At 46.5% G+C, this 14414-nt stretch overlaps 5 protein-coding genes across 7 annotated transcripts; 3 read left to right on the forward strand and 2 right to left on the reverse strand.

Moving 5' to 3' along the window:
- The first annotated feature begins 1313 nt into the window (after nucleotides 1-1313).
- LOC117148842 (mechanosensory protein 2-like) lies at nucleotides 1314-2269 on the forward strand. Its single transcript, XM_033316496.1, has 3 exons — nucleotides 1314-1621; nucleotides 1705-1870; nucleotides 1938-2269. Exons 1-3 carry the CDS (start codon nucleotides 1344-1346, stop codon nucleotides 2139-2141), a joined length of 648 nt encoding a protein of 215 aa, XP_033172387.1. The 5' UTR covers nucleotides 1314-1343; the 3' UTR covers nucleotides 2142-2269.
- Nucleotides 2270-2325: 56 nt separating this feature from the next.
- Nucleotides 2326-3474, forward strand: LOC117147211 (histone H3.v1). The gene is given in 2 exon segments (XM_033314024.1): nucleotides 2326-2637; nucleotides 2998-3474. Coding segments are annotated over 2 exon segments (633 nt in total). The 3' UTR covers nucleotides 3319-3474.
- Nucleotides 3475-4395: 921 nt separating this feature from the next.
- Nucleotides 4396-5716, reverse strand: LOC117148841 (NADH-cytochrome b5 reductase-like). The gene has a single exon (XM_033316495.1). It carries the CDS (start codon nucleotides 5687-5689, stop codon nucleotides 4736-4738), a length of 954 nt encoding a protein of 317 aa, XP_033172386.1. The 5' UTR covers nucleotides 5690-5716; the 3' UTR covers nucleotides 4396-4735.
- A 65-nt stretch (nucleotides 5717-5781) lies between these two features.
- LOC117148839 (transmembrane protein 185B) lies at nucleotides 5782-8267 on the forward strand. Of its 2 annotated transcripts, XR_004459942.1 has the most exons (5): nucleotides 5782-6116; nucleotides 6195-6265; nucleotides 6681-7255; nucleotides 7316-7840; nucleotides 7897-8267. XR_004459942.1 is itself a non-coding variant. In XM_033316493.1 (4 exons), the coding sequence occupies exons 1-4, from the start codon at nucleotides 6079-6081 to the stop codon at nucleotides 7706-7708; spliced, it is 1077 nt and encodes a 358-aa protein (XP_033172384.1). In that variant the 5' UTR covers nucleotides 5782-6078; the 3' UTR covers nucleotides 7709-8267. The 2 variants fall into 2 exon arrangements, 1 of the variants encoding a protein (XP_033172384.1); XM_033316493.1 differs by having other exon boundaries at nucleotides 7316-8267.
- A 1275-nt stretch (nucleotides 8268-9542) lies between these two features.
- Nucleotides 9543-14069, reverse strand: LOC117148844 (post-GPI attachment to proteins factor 2-like). 2 transcript variants are annotated; one of them, XM_033316498.1, is made up of 6 exons: nucleotides 13724-13952; nucleotides 12208-12265; nucleotides 11682-11873; nucleotides 10741-11005; nucleotides 10467-10685; nucleotides 9543-10368 (listed from the first exon to the last, which is right to left on the reverse strand). In XM_033316498.1, the coding sequence occupies exons 5-6, from the start codon at nucleotides 10654-10656 to the stop codon at nucleotides 10208-10210; spliced, it is 351 nt and encodes a 116-aa protein (XP_033172389.1). In that variant the 5' UTR covers nucleotides 10657-10685; nucleotides 10741-11005; nucleotides 11682-11873; nucleotides 12208-12265; nucleotides 13724-13952; the 3' UTR covers nucleotides 9543-10207. The 2 variants fall into 2 exon arrangements, with proteins under 2 accessions (XP_033172389.1, XP_033172388.1); XM_033316497.1 differs by lacking the exon at nucleotides 12208-12265 and having other exon boundaries at nucleotides 13724-14069.
- Nucleotides 14070-14414: the final 345 nt, after the last annotated feature.

Genomic DNA, 14414 nt, shown 5'->3' on the forward strand with positions numbered 1-14414 from the left:
CGCATGAGGATGCGTGAGATCGTTGCAAGGAGTGCAGCAAGAGCCTGACAGTGTGACATAATAGAGAAACTGAAGACCGCACCATAGCAGAAGAGACTTGTTATGGCGGGGGTCGTTTGTGTAAAAGGAACTACACAAAATATAAGTTCAGTTTGTGTAAAAGGAACTACACAAAATATAAGTTCAGTTTGTGTAAAAGGAACTACACAAAATATAAGTTCAGTTTGTGTAAAAGGAACTACACAAAATATAAGTTCAGTTTGTGTAAAAGGAACTACACAAAATATAAGTTCAGTTTGTGTAAAAGGAACTACACAAAATATAAGTTCAGTTTGTGTAAAAGGAACTACACAAAATATAAGTTAATTATGTGTAAAAGGAACTACACTAAAGATAGGTTTATTATGTGTAAAGGGAACTACACAAAAGATAAGTTAATTATTTGTAAAAGGAACTACAAAATATGTTTGATTTGAAAGATTAAGAGAAAAATGTGTTAAAGGAATTACACGAGTGGTATGATTTGTGAAATTTGAGTTGTGTTACGAAAATTTAAGTAATTTAGTCATGTTATGATAAGACTAAAGTTGAAACTAATTTGAATCAGAAAAGGATTGAATGGAAATAATTCTTTGAAATATCCAGGGAGTCTTTGAATCCTGAAGTGTTATCACTTATGTGGTAGATTTAAGACAACACACGAGGACGTGTATTATGTCAGGAAGGCCGTGTCGCATTACGAATGTATTTTGACCACTGTACGTGTCTGTCATATTATTAGCATGGTTTGACCACTGTGCTTGCAAGACGCAGCTGCGCAATGAGTTTGGTATATTGTGAGGACATTCTTAGAATTTGACTACAACGTAGAATATGACTGGCGCCAAAGTACCGTTACGAGTGAGGCGACAGCGTTGTCGCGCTGTCGCCAAGTGTAGTCCAGCTAGCGTGTGTAAAGGATAGATCGATGCGTAGAAAATACGATCAGTTGCATACAGACAGTCGCGCACGCCGGTTGGAATTCGCTTCACTCGAAAGGTTTATTTGCTAATATGGAAGATCAGGAGCAAGAAAATGCCAACGCTGCGACATATTCGTGTTGTCCGGGGCTGTTAACCGAAAATTTTCGTTTAGTTCAGAATTATTTTGGGTTTGTTTGTTATTAATTTGTACAAATTGGACTTGTTGTTGCCCTTCATTAATGAAGCCATGATTTTGATACGGATTTTACTGATTTTGGTTAAAATACTGTTGCTCGTAATAATTAGGTTGGACTTGTTCGAGTTCATGCGCGTCTTGGAATCTAATTTCGTCAATAGACATTTTAGTTTGTTCACTGTCCGATGGTCTTAGTCGGACTTGGTCTGACGAAGGATTCCGTGACGGTCACCGTGGACGCGGTGGTCTACTATCGCATCAGTGATCCCCTTTACGCGGTCATCCAGGTCGAGGACTACAGCATGTCCACCCGCCTCCTGGCGGCCACCACGCTCCGAAACATCGTCGGCACTCGCAACCTGTCCGAGCTGCTAACCGAGCGCGAAACCCTGGCCCACAACATGCAGGCCACCTTGGACGAGGCCACCGAGCCCTGGGGCGTCATGGTGGAGCGCGTTGAGATGTAAGTAGCCTGACATTTGCCATCCCAGATCAGATCAGTACTTCTTCACATGTGTACGTTGTATGCTCTTCATCCGCTGGCAGCAAGGACGTCTCCCTGCCCGTTTCCATGCAGCGCGCCATGGCCGCCGAGGCGGAGGCCGCTCGTGATGCTCGTGCCAAGGTGATTGCCGCCGAGGGTGAGAAAAAGTCCGCCACAGCGCTCAAGGAGGCCTCCGACGTCATCTCCGCCAGTCCATCGGCCTTGCAGGTGGGTGTTGTCCTAGAAAAATCAACCGTTGAGCACTGATTACCATTCGAATTCCATGTCACCACAGCTGCGCTACTTGCAAACCCTGAGCAGCATCTCCGCCGAGAAGAACTCCACCATCATCTTCCCCCTGCCCATGGAGCTGCTGACTCCGTACCTGGCCAAGTACGCCCACTTGATGGGACCGCCACCAGAACTTAAGCAATCGCCGGAGAAGTCCGATAACTTAGTTTTAGACGCACATGCCGCTTGGCCAAAGACCAACCTATGATTTGAATCTAAAGCGCTGCCAGAGTTTGAAAATATTAATGTTCTATTTTTTTTAATAAACGTAATCCACACGAGTTGGCAGCACCTGCTATAGGAAACTTGTCATTTCGGCTGTCATTTTACATTTTACGATTGCACGTGAATTTATTTGGCTTACTTTTTCAAGAGAACTTTATTGCTAAACGATGTCGGAGAAAGAAAACAGCCTCAACAACACCGCAGGTGGTTCCCCCGCGGAAGAGGACAAGCAGGAGGAGAAAGAGCAGGAGAAGGAAAAGCCGGCAAAGAAGAAATCTGAGGAGGCCGGTTCTTCACCGCCACCAAAGCGCATGCGAGTCGACGATCCGGCCCGCGGAGAGCTGGTTCGGCTGCTCGTCGAGATGGATGTACAACAGGCAGAGCTGGAATTGAGCGCTAGTGGCTGCGACTCAGGGAATCTTGGTGGCGCTGGCGGCAGCAATTCCAATAAGACCCAACTGGAGTCCCAAGAGTTGGATGTACAACAGGCAGAGCTGGAATTGAGCGCTAGTGGCTGCGACTCAGGGAATCTTGGTGGCGCTGGCGGCAGCAATTCCAATAAGACCCAACTGGAGTCCCAAGAGAAAGAGCAGGATCAGGAAAAGGAGGAGGAGGAAGAAAAAGACCAGGAGCAGGAAGAGCAGGAGGAAGAGGAGGAGGATGAAGAGCAGGAAGAAGAAGAGGAGGAGGATGAAGAGCAGGAAGAAGAAGAGGAGGAGGATGAAGAGCAGAAAGAAGAAGAGGAGGAGGATGAAGAGCAGGAAGAAGAAGAGGAGGAGGATGAAGAGCAGGAAGAGGAAGAGCTGGAGGAGGACGAGATGGAGGAGGAAGAGCAGGAAGAGGAAGAGCAGGAGGAGGATGAAGAGCAGGAAGAAGAAGAGGAGGAGGATGAAGAGCAGGAAGAAGAAGAGCAGGAGGAGGGAGAGCCGACAAAGAAAAAACCCGAGGAGGCCGGTTCGACGCCGTCACCAAAGCACATGGGTGCCGCCTAGGAATGCTCGGTTGGTCCGCTGTACAGCTACATGTTTGGTGACACGGTTTACTTCATCGTCACCTGGAAGGGATCCCCAGTTGGGGAAGCCGTGCCTGTCGAGCACATCAAACATGTGCACGACAAGCTACTCATTGACTTCATTACGTGCTTGAAGCTACAGGACTAAAAAACTCCGAAGCCCAAAAATTTATAATATAATTAGAGCGATCTCCCAGCCATCATTAAAATACTTTGAATCAGATCACAATATATAACTCAAATTACTTCTTTTTTTTTGTATTTGTCTTGTAACACAAAGCTTGCTTCAAAATAAAACTGAATTCGCTGGTATACAGTATATTTCTTATTGTTTGTAATTAATTTAAATTATTTTATATTAATTAGTCATGGGGGAAACAATCAAAAAGCTCTGCACCAATTAGGGCCCAGGATCAGGCACCGAATATATTGAATATAAACTAGCCAGTGAAATGTTAAGGCACGGACACATTTGTTTCTCGAAATCAAGGTACAGGGTATGCACTAGTCCGCACCACACTTGCGCCTTCTTAGTTTGGTGTTCAGATTACTACAACTGGGAATGGGGTGATTCCTGAAAATATCATCCACTTGGGATGACTTGAATGAGATTGGGTCACTGATAGTCAAATGGAATCATAACCATGTCATGGACAAAGGAGGTCAAATAAGATGTTGACAATGTTCCTTTCGATACAAACCACCCAGAATCCAGTGACCAGATGGTCAATTATATTAATTACTGCGGAAACCTACGATCCAGTCGGCTTTTTAAGGGCAATTTAATCCGCATCGATACTTTTGGTATCAAAGTAAATGAAACAAAGTAAATGATTGGCCGACAGCGACATGACTTCAAGATCCAAGTATTCGGTCATTAGAGGTACCTGGATGGCCAAAAACATAGATATTTATTCCGTAGGATTCCGTGGGATTTTTCTCTTTTTTTTATTTATTTATTTTTAAATTTATTAATTGGAATTAAACAAGTTTACTGCTACCTATGTGGCAGCTTTTCCAGGTTTTACATAAAATTTTAAAGCATAGGCATACCAATATATACATACATTACTTTACAAAAAGTGTGGGCTTTTTTTTTGGTGAAAGGATGGGCGTGGCCACAGCGTTTTTGGTATACAGATACTATAAATTCGCAAGACAAACAATAAAACGAAGAAAAATCTAAACAATTTTCAAAAGTGTGGTAGTGACAGTTTTGTGCGGTTTGTGGGCGTTAGAGTGGGCGTGACAACATGGGTCAACAAACTTGCGCTGCGTGTTTGTCTATAGAATCTGTATGCTGGATCTCAGAGTTCTAACTTTTATAGTTCCAGACGGACATGGTCAGATCGACTCGGCTATTGATCCAGATCAAGAATATATATACTTTATACGATCGCAAACGCTTCCTTTTGCCTGTTACATATTTTACAACGAATCTAGTTTACCCTTTTACTCTACGAGTAGCGGGTATAAAAAATATAGAACTCTCGGTAAAACTTGTACGATCACAAATTCATAAACAATATCAAATATTTATAAGCATCTACAGTTTCTCCCGGCAATTACAGCATATAAATGTTTGCCGGATCTACGTCCAATGATTGTGTTCCTATTTGGGCGATGATCTTTTGAAAACTTGAATCTCCAGCCACGATGAGGACGCGCTGTCCGGGAATCGCGGGATTGAGGTGGGTGGCCAGTTCGGCGGCATCTAATCGGGACACCTTTGCCGTCTCCTTGTAGCGTAGATTGTCCCGGAGCTGAGGGCACTGCTGGGCACAGTGGCCCGCCTCCTGGCAAGCGGAGGAGTCACACTGCTGATGCGGCAGGTAGAGGCAGCTCCTGTAGTTCCAGAACTGGGCGAACTCAAGCATCTCCTCGCGAAAGTAGACATGCTGCAGGTCACGAGCGCACACCAAATGCCACAGGCGACTCATATCCTCCTCGTTGTCCAGCACCTGCCGAACCAGCGGCAGAGTGGGTGCAATAGCAACTCCCTGGGCGATAATATAGATGCACTTGGCCGGCTGTGGATCGTGTACGTATTGCCCGATGGGACCACGGAATTCCAGCAGATCGTCGGGCTGTACAGCTTGCAGGTGCCGAGACATTGGTCCCTCCGGCTGCAGCTTCACCAGGATGCGGAACTCTTTGGCCACAAAGTCGCTCCAATACGGCGAATACGGACGCAGCAGGCAGCCGACGCGCAGCATCACATGGTGGCCGGGCGGGATGTCAAGCACCGTGTCCCCCGGTCTCTCGCCATCCTCCTCCTCTGCTGCGTGAGCAAAGTGCAGGAGCAGCAGCTGTCCATTGGGTCCGGACCCCAGCTCTTCCCGCCCCAACAGGCGGAACTTCGTGTAGCTCAGGATCACGTTCCGCTTGCCCGCCAGCAGAACGCGTTTGCTTGGCCGTGGCTTGTTGTCGAGGATGCAATTGGTGCAGCCATTGCCGCAGCAGTCTGAATCCCGCAGCGGTTCCTCGTTTTCCTCCAAATCTTCCAAATAAGATAACATTTCCTGTGCCTATCGAAGCTATCGATACCAGGCTAGCGTAGGCGGAAATCTGGCTACTTTTAGCCAGACATCTGTCAAGTCGTTGTCAGGCCAATCGCCAGAGCAGGCAGGAGTTATCGTTATCGAATCTCGGGACAGAAATGCCAGTCAAAAAAGAGTGTAAATAAAACAAAGAACAGAATATCTGCTGGGAAAGGGGTGAAAGATCGGCACCAGGCGTAGAGTACTAACTGCCCCCCACTCCATCATAACACACAGCCTCGTTCGGGCGAAGATAGCTGCCAGGAGCGGACGCAGTGCGGCGGGTGCCCACGAGCAACTAGTGTCCAGTTACCAAGTGTCCAGTGTCGCGCTCGCCATTGACACAGCTCTATGGTGTCCCCAGCAACATGAATCTGGAATCTTTGTTCCGCGACTTCAATCCCTGGTGAGAAGCCTCCGACTGCGGACACCCAGATCGCATTGGTTCCCAATCGAAAACATAATCGACCATGTTCTCTTTTAGCAAGTTCATCGTCCACTGCAGCCTGTTCATCTTTGTCACGCTCTTCGCCTTGCGCCTGGACAACTTCATAGGTGGGTACTTTTCTGTGACAGTTCTGGAATACACAACGTCACCCAGAATTAAAACAGCACGGGGATGCAAGAAAATACAATCATACCACAACCATATACGACCCATAGACAAATATGTGGACGCTGCACCATCGCTTCTTCTAGAGAAGGAGCAACCAATTAGAATAGTCCAGATTTATATTATAGAAGGGTTACCAAGCAGATCTGAGATTGGACAAAGCAATGTTACAGAAATCGTCTGACCATAGAGGGTTATCCAAATTTGGTACCTTAACGAGGATATCAGTTCTCCCGCTATTTTAATAACTAATCTAAGCTAAATATCTTGATTATTAATTACTGAGCTAGATTTGATGTAGGGCATTAACCTTATTATTGGCCTAGTAGCCTCGTCTAATCGAATGCCTTATCCCAGATTGGCCCTACTGGGCGATTTTCACACCGCTGTGGATATGGAAATGCACCGCCATCCTGGGCGCAATCGTGGGAGCCATTGTGTGGTGTCGGTATCCGCATTATCGGCTCGAGGGCGATGCCTACACCCAGTTCAAAGCGATGCTCATCTCGCTGGCCCTGCACCTGATCCTGCTGATGTTTGAGCTGCTGGCCTGCGATAAGCTGACCTCGGACCGTCACTTGTGGGTGCTGGTCTTCATTCCGCTGATCTTCGGTTCGGTGGTGAGTGTGGGCGCCTGTGTGTGGGCCGTCAAGCACGATCGCTCCTTCGAGCTGGAGCTCTTCCTGGCGGTCAACGCGCTTCAGTTTGTCTCACTGCCGCTAAAGCTGGATCGCTTTGTCTACTGGAACTGGGACGTAGTGTTTGTGCCCATGTGGATCGTCATATGCCTGAGCCTGGTCAGCGTATTGTACAACATCATCTTCTGTGGCATCATGATGCGTACGCCGGAGGTCTCGCTGCAGCAGAAGAAGGCGGCATTAAACGCAGCGGTGGGCAACATCTGCACGGTGCTCCCACTGCTCTGCTTTCAGGTGAGACCTCATCTAGTCCCTCCAAAAAATAGTGCATGGCTAACCCATCTATTCCGCCAGGTGGTCATCTGCGACAAGCTGGACGGCGAGCTAAAGTTCCCGTACATCGTGGTCTTTTCACCGCTGCTCGTCTCTATTCTGGCGCTAATAGTTCTCAGCTCCTCGGCAAAGGGCGGCAACATGTGGTGGTTCGGCATCCGCAAGTCTTTCAGCCAGTTCTTGTTGTCCGCGATGCCGTTCCTGCAGGAGTACGGCAACATCAGCTACCACCCGGAAACCCACAGCAATGCCGCACAGTCCATGCCGCTGGACGCAGCGTCCTCCTCGACGAGCACGGCGGCCAGCGAGCAGCTGCACGAGTTCCACAAGCACGACAAAAAGAGCAAGAAGGGGGCCAAAAATGACATTCTCAAGCCGGTGGTTCCGTTCGTCAGCATCGATCTGCCGGACTAGATATAGATGGCCACACAGCACAGTACAGGAGCAACAGTAACAGCAACATCAACAATAAATCGCAAGAACCACGTAGACTTAAGGACAGCCTCTTTGCACGCGCACACGGAGATGCCGCACACCTTTGTCCAGGTTAGGCATTGTTAAGCATACCCATACCCACTTACACACTCACGCATCGGTCGTAGCTTTTAGACTCGTACTGAATTTTAATTGTAAGCCAAATGCTAACACCGCCCACAAATCACGTCCAATCCACCAACCAAGCACATCGCCCCCACCATGCTCCCTTCCACGCATCCGCCTGCATATGATAGCACATACAAACATACAGGACCTGACCACACGCTTTTGTCCAGACCCGAAGCGGACTCCACCTTGACCACAAATCGGACCTCGCCGCATTCGGAATTTTGACTCGTGTGCTAGTATTATATGTAACATCTCTCACACCTCGAGAAGCCCCACTTATGTGTAATGCCCTACTATAAAGTGTAAATAATTAACAGAGTACGTGAAAACGAGAAATATACTTAAGTGCTTCCACAATGAAAACTTACTCTCTCCTGAAATGGTCCGAGATTCGTGTGAGTTGTATTAATCTTTATTCAAATTAGGAAGCTACAAAGTTTACATATGTATTTCATAGTTAAGTTTTGCATTTCATTTTTAATTAATTCTCTTACGTTGTGTCGCCTAAAAAGTTATGCAAAGGTAAAAAGTTGCATTTTAAAAAGTGACCATCCATCTGCCGGATCAAATAATTGAAGATTAGCCGATGAGCAGTATATATAAAGCGCATATATATATGAATATAGTACGCACCCGGATCGGATCAGATCAGATGCGACTGGAAGTACATATCCTTGGGGGCGTGGGAAAGAGAGAGAGGCACATAATCGGAAATGGGAAATCGAAACGGAGCGGGACAGAGCTATAAGTATAGATATAGTTAATGTGGGATAAACGTAGGCCGTGTAAGCATTAACAATAATTCAAATTCAATATATATATTCTGATCGATCGCGAGGTGCAGCTGGCAACTCAACTATTGCATAACATATCGCATGAGTGGGCGTGAGCTTGCTCGAGTTGTTAATCTGTATAACTTTTTTTAGTGAGTATCCGTTGGTATTTGGTTTTTGTGTGAGAATTAACAATTGTTTCATTGGCTTAGCTATACGGGGTAATTATCTAAAACGTCGATCTCCCGCATGTACAATGCTCAATCGCAATCATAACTAAGGGTAGCAATCGTACGTACTACTTATCGAATAAAACCTTCCGCCTGACTCTGCTGTGTACATATGGCACAAAGTTGGCCAAGTAGCGATATCAATTTGAACTCTTCTCGATTTACACTAAGTACTCTTGTATAGAGGAAAAAAAAACACCTACGCATCTCCTTTGCTGCAAAATATATTGATCCTAATCTGGTTTGCAAATTGGTTACCTATGGGCCTCTAGTTTTCACCGGATTGCTCCGTCTTTCGAATTTCATTTCACTATTAAAGTTGGCTAAGAACAATTGTTTACTTGGCTACATTTACTTATACCACCGACCTTCTGACCCCGTGAGCAGCAGAAGCCGCACCTCCACACCCATTCGGATTACTCGATCCGATCCACGATCAGTGACGGATTCTAAAACTATGTGCATGAGTAGCTATAAACTATCCGGGAAATACCATTTGCCATCACTGCGCGGATGGAATCTGTGGAGGTCCTGGTTCGTTGCCCGCAGTAAAGTCGCACACTTAATGTCTATTGTCTGATTACCGTCTATTAGAATCGTGTCCTTGTTCCTTTGCGGTTTGATTTTTGTTCTTTTTTCTTTTTTTTTTTTTGTGGATGGGGGCCAATAGGGCCTGTCCCAAGGAGGCTATTTCCCGCTGCTCGTTATCATCTTGTATAAACGATATGTACTAAGTGGTAAGTAATGCGACTTCTATTTATTTTACTTTACTTTACTGCCTAACAAATGAAACTGCTCGCGCCTGGCTGTCTCCTAGCATTCGATTCGAAATTGACATGAGATCTGGCGAGCTGTGATCCATTTGGTTTGGTTTTGGTTTCGGTTTCGGTTTCGGTTTTGCTTTTGTTTTGGGTGCACTTAATCCCTAGGTAACTTATTTCACGTATTTAGAATGTGTACATAGAACGGTATGCCCTCTAATCTGGCAAAATTCTTTACATACTTGTTGTTAAATTCAATAGCTATATTAATCATGGAACTATGGAACATTTTGGTTTCGTATCGTATTGCGTTCCTTATCTCTGGATTTTGGTTTGGTTTCGCTTTCGGCTTAGATTGATAAGTGTAAGTGTAAAGAGAATCGAAGAAATAGAAGAAGGCTAAGTTTGCTATGGTTGATCGGCATGGAAGCGCTTAGTTTTAAAGTTGAAGAAGTTCGTTAATTGTACGTTTCGCACGGGAATCGCACGCACTGTTCACTGGAGGAGATGTGGCGCGCTGGGGGCATCTAGTCCGTGTCGAATCTAGTCCAGCTTCGGCCGGTTGCTCAAATACTGGGCGAGATTCTCGCGGGGTCCCTGCACGATCATCATGAACTGCGAGGGGAAGTCCCAGATGATGGTGAAGTGGAACAGCATGTTGGCGATGGCGATCAAGTACTCGAAGAACGCGAACCAACTGAATGCTGTCAAGAGAAGTGGGAGTAGAGAGAGGGAGATTCATTATCTGTATCGGGTATCGGGAGGTGGCATTAAGAGTGGCATTAAGAGATTTGAAACCCACCCAAGTCGTGACAGTAGAAGCGATGTTTGGCAAAGAACACCAGCAGGCCGACGGTGCTCAGGATGGAGACGGCGAAGAGGATCTTCTTCCACTTGATGGAGAGGAGCTGCTTTTCGCTCAGCGCCTGTCCGGCATTGAGGATGCTGTTCAGCTTGATGGTGGCCAGCATGTAGCACAGCGAGCAGACCATGAACGTGATGAATATGCGCTCGTGAACGGCTGGAAGGGGTATACTCAGATCAGATGTGCGGTAAGGAGTCTGGGCAGGACCTACGGTAGTTCTCGCGATTCGATATATAGGTGACGCCGCCCAGGGACGCGATCTCGATGCAGTTGAGCACCAGGATCAGCGTGATGAGCAGGCTCGTCTGAGGCACCTGGGCGGGACTGATCCGACGCAGCTGCGAGCGGTAGTAGTTCTTGTAGACGAAGGCGATGGGGATTCGCGGTCCGATGTGGAGCGCGATGCTGAAGCGCCAGAAGTAGCGCTGCGGACTGACGCCGGTAATTGCACTTATCGAGGGTATAATGTTGTAGACCTGGTAACGAATGCCATAATTACTGAATGTGATTGATATGCAGACTGAAGGTATGGTTTGAGATACTCTTGAATACGAACGGGTTCCCCTTGAAGTGAATACTCTCAATTACTTGCAAGGAAAATGAATTATGGCCACTGATAATCGAAATGTATATTAATAACACAAAAAAATCATATAAATATATCTAAGTTAACGCATTGCAGTGAAATCTAATGATAAATAATAATCAAACATAAAATGTACTAAATATGTGCATTTGAACAATGAACATATCCTTTTCACAGCAAACGATGCCAGATATAGCCAACTGGGAATATATTTCACTGGTGAAATTTCTTGTTATTAAAATGAAATCTACAAATATTCAAACCATTTCTTGGATGATTCACAATTCAGAGTACATCTGCCACAAACAAACATTCATCATCCATGACCGCTGGGGAAAATAAAAACCGCCATGTGTGGAGCGATGTCAGCGAATCGTTTGGAAAAGCGGATTTGCGTGTCTCCAATCTCGGCGGGATTCCCGCGGGGATGACAGTGATTTGTTGGCCACGGGACTAACTGGATTTGGAGCAGTTAGCCGCGCCGCGCCCTGCCCAAAGCATTCATCACCATCACCACCATCCTGTCCACTGAATACCCTTGGATCCCCCGGAGTCCATTTACTCACGCGGCAATGTGTCTCGTGGACATCGTCGTACTGGAAGACGTAGGCGGTCACGAAGCACGTGAAGAGCGTCACCAGCGGCAGCAAGGCGGTCACCACGCACAGCTCATGGAAGCTAGCCAAGTAGTGGATGGCCACCTGCTCCTCCTGCGGCTCCCTCGCGTCCGCCTGCTTGGAGCTAATCGTTGTGTTGATCTGCAAGGAGTTGCAAGGAGTGGGGGCCATTAGGATCGAGCAGAGTACAAGCAAAACCACTGCGCACTATACTTGGGATGTGCGAAATGCCACATAATACCACGTGATGGGAGTATTTGGATAATGTATCTTAATTATTAATTAAGTAAATTCGTAAATATTGAATTGATAGTTAAAATCGATTCTTCCATTCTTTGAGTTATTACTTATAGGTTTTTTGAGTTATCATTGAAACTAAGTATTTTGCTTATGTGACTTCGTTCCAGCCCAGGACCACAGTGGTTTCGCCTCTTAAATGGAGGAGTGTAGGATGGAATGGGATGGCAGCCCTTACCTGGCCATAGTTGGTGGTCGAGTGTTCGGTTTGGTTAATGCACAACAACGATAAAGCGCTAAAAAATAAAGGTAAAAATAGAAATGAAGACCAAACAGAAGGCGTGTGAATAAATCAATAAACAAAAGACGAACGATGTGGCGCAGCGAATTAAGGCGGAAACTATGCGATCCGGCTGAATAGCGAATGTGGTTCGCCTGGCATCCCGAACTGGAGGAGCCGGAGTTATAAATAAACAAGTCCTTGAGTTCTTGGGCAGACATGGGTAGCGCGGGGGGGCAGGAGATGAATGATAACCTGGGGGGTGGCAAGGACACTCTCTCCCTCTCTCTCTCTCTCTCTTCCTCTCTTTATCGCTCTCTGGCGCTGCGAAGCAGCAAAGGATTAAGGACCAAAAATAGACGAGCCTCGCCTGACGTAACCATTATTACCAACGGCAGCTGGCCAAAATTAATTAGCTCAAGTTAATGGGAAATTGGCCGGGCGTCAGAAATGAAATTAAATATGTGCTGCGATTGAATCGGGACACCGGAAGCGAGCAGCTCGAGCTCGCCAAGGAACTGGGCCAAAGGTGGGTGGATGGCTGGCTGGGTGGTTGGCTCCGCAAGGACATGGCGAAATCGAATAAATGATTAAAACGAGAAGCAAACAAACAAGCGCCGCTGTGTAAATACACGCATTTCGAAAATTAGGCAAGCCAGCGAGAAAAACTAAATAAATACGAAAACGTGTAGCAGAAGTGCACGGAGAATATTTTTCGTCAGCTCAATATTTTCCAAACTTGCAACACTTAGCTGGAACTTGGTTCATAAATCAAGTATCTGCATTTCAAAAAGATTCATCCGTTGTTTCATGCAGTTAGCGATACATTTAGAGGGGTTTTTAAAATATTTATAATTCTATTCCTATATTCTATATATTTATGGCTAATCCATTTAACTTTGGGGTTTCGGCAAGTTATCCATTTTTTGAACACTCTATTCCTTACAGAATAACTAGTGTAGTAAAAATATGAACTTGTGATTTTTTAAAATCCACTGATTCTGGGTGTTTAAATTTATGGTTTTTAGCATTTCAGCATTTTGGCGATTTCTGGACCAATTCGAAAATATTTTCGGTGTGAAAAGTGTTCTGGAAGGGGGAGGGGGGCATGCGCGCTGGCTGCGGAAAATTACAACAAACGAGACGAGGAGGAGCATGGAAAATAAAACGTTCGCACTCACACACACATGTACACACGGACGGACGCACACACCCGCACGGTTGTTGTGCGCGTTTACAACGCTTTTTGCAGAGCAGCGCGGCGAAATGGGTGATAGTGGAGGAGGAGAAGTAGGAGGAGGGTTGGGGGTGTCACTAAGCGTGCGCTGCCTCCGCTTAAAGTTATATAATTTTTGGCCAGGCCAAACAAACCGTAAATACACACACTGGCTCGCACGAACACTTAAAAAAAAACAAAAGAACAAGAAGAGAAAAGCAACAAATTTGGGCAACTTCATGGAAAAACGCCTCTCACCGCTGCTGGGTCGCTGGATCCGCCGGAGCAGCTGTTCCCGCCACCTCCCCCGCCGTCGCCACCGCACCTGGACACCAGGTCCGTCGCCCCCATCCCGCTATCTGCTGCGGATGACGTCGCCGCTCCGGTGCTCTGCTGCATTCTGTGCTCGGTTGTCGGCGTTGACGCTGGCGATGGCTTTGGCTGTGGCGTTGCTGCTGCTGCTTCTCGTGCTCGTGCTCCTGTCGATGGTGCTATTTGGCATAATTTGCATGCCCCAATCGCTGCCGTCGCCCAGTTGTGACCGCGCGCGAGCCTCTCTCGCAACTGCTGCTCCTCCGCGGTCCGTGTTCCCAGTGGCTGCTTTCCTGCGCGGTCTGGTCCCACTGGCCAGCTGGGGTGGCAAGTCCACGCTGGCCATATACCGTTAGCTTTCGTTTTTGCCATTATGCTGTGTGTGACAGGGTCACACTGCACGCTCGACCACAGCGGGCATCTGCACATCTGTTTCGAAATTAGCCATACAAGACGGAAAAAGCTAAGCAACCAAGTCGTTGAAACAAGAGTTTGCCGGCAGTTTAAACTCATTTATTTCTGTTTTTGCGAGATTTGAATGAACAACTCAAATTGTCACACCTTTGGCCCCTTTTTGCATCCTTCTCCCTGTGGAAGGTTTTAAAGCATCATAGAATTTTCATATATTTTTTGTTTA

Source organism: Drosophila mauritiana, chromosome X (assembly GCF_004382145.1).
Source record: "Drosophila mauritiana strain mau12 chromosome X, ASM438214v1, whole genome shotgun sequence".
Taxonomy (NCBI): Eukaryota; Metazoa; Arthropoda; class Insecta; order Diptera; family Drosophilidae; genus Drosophila; species Drosophila mauritiana.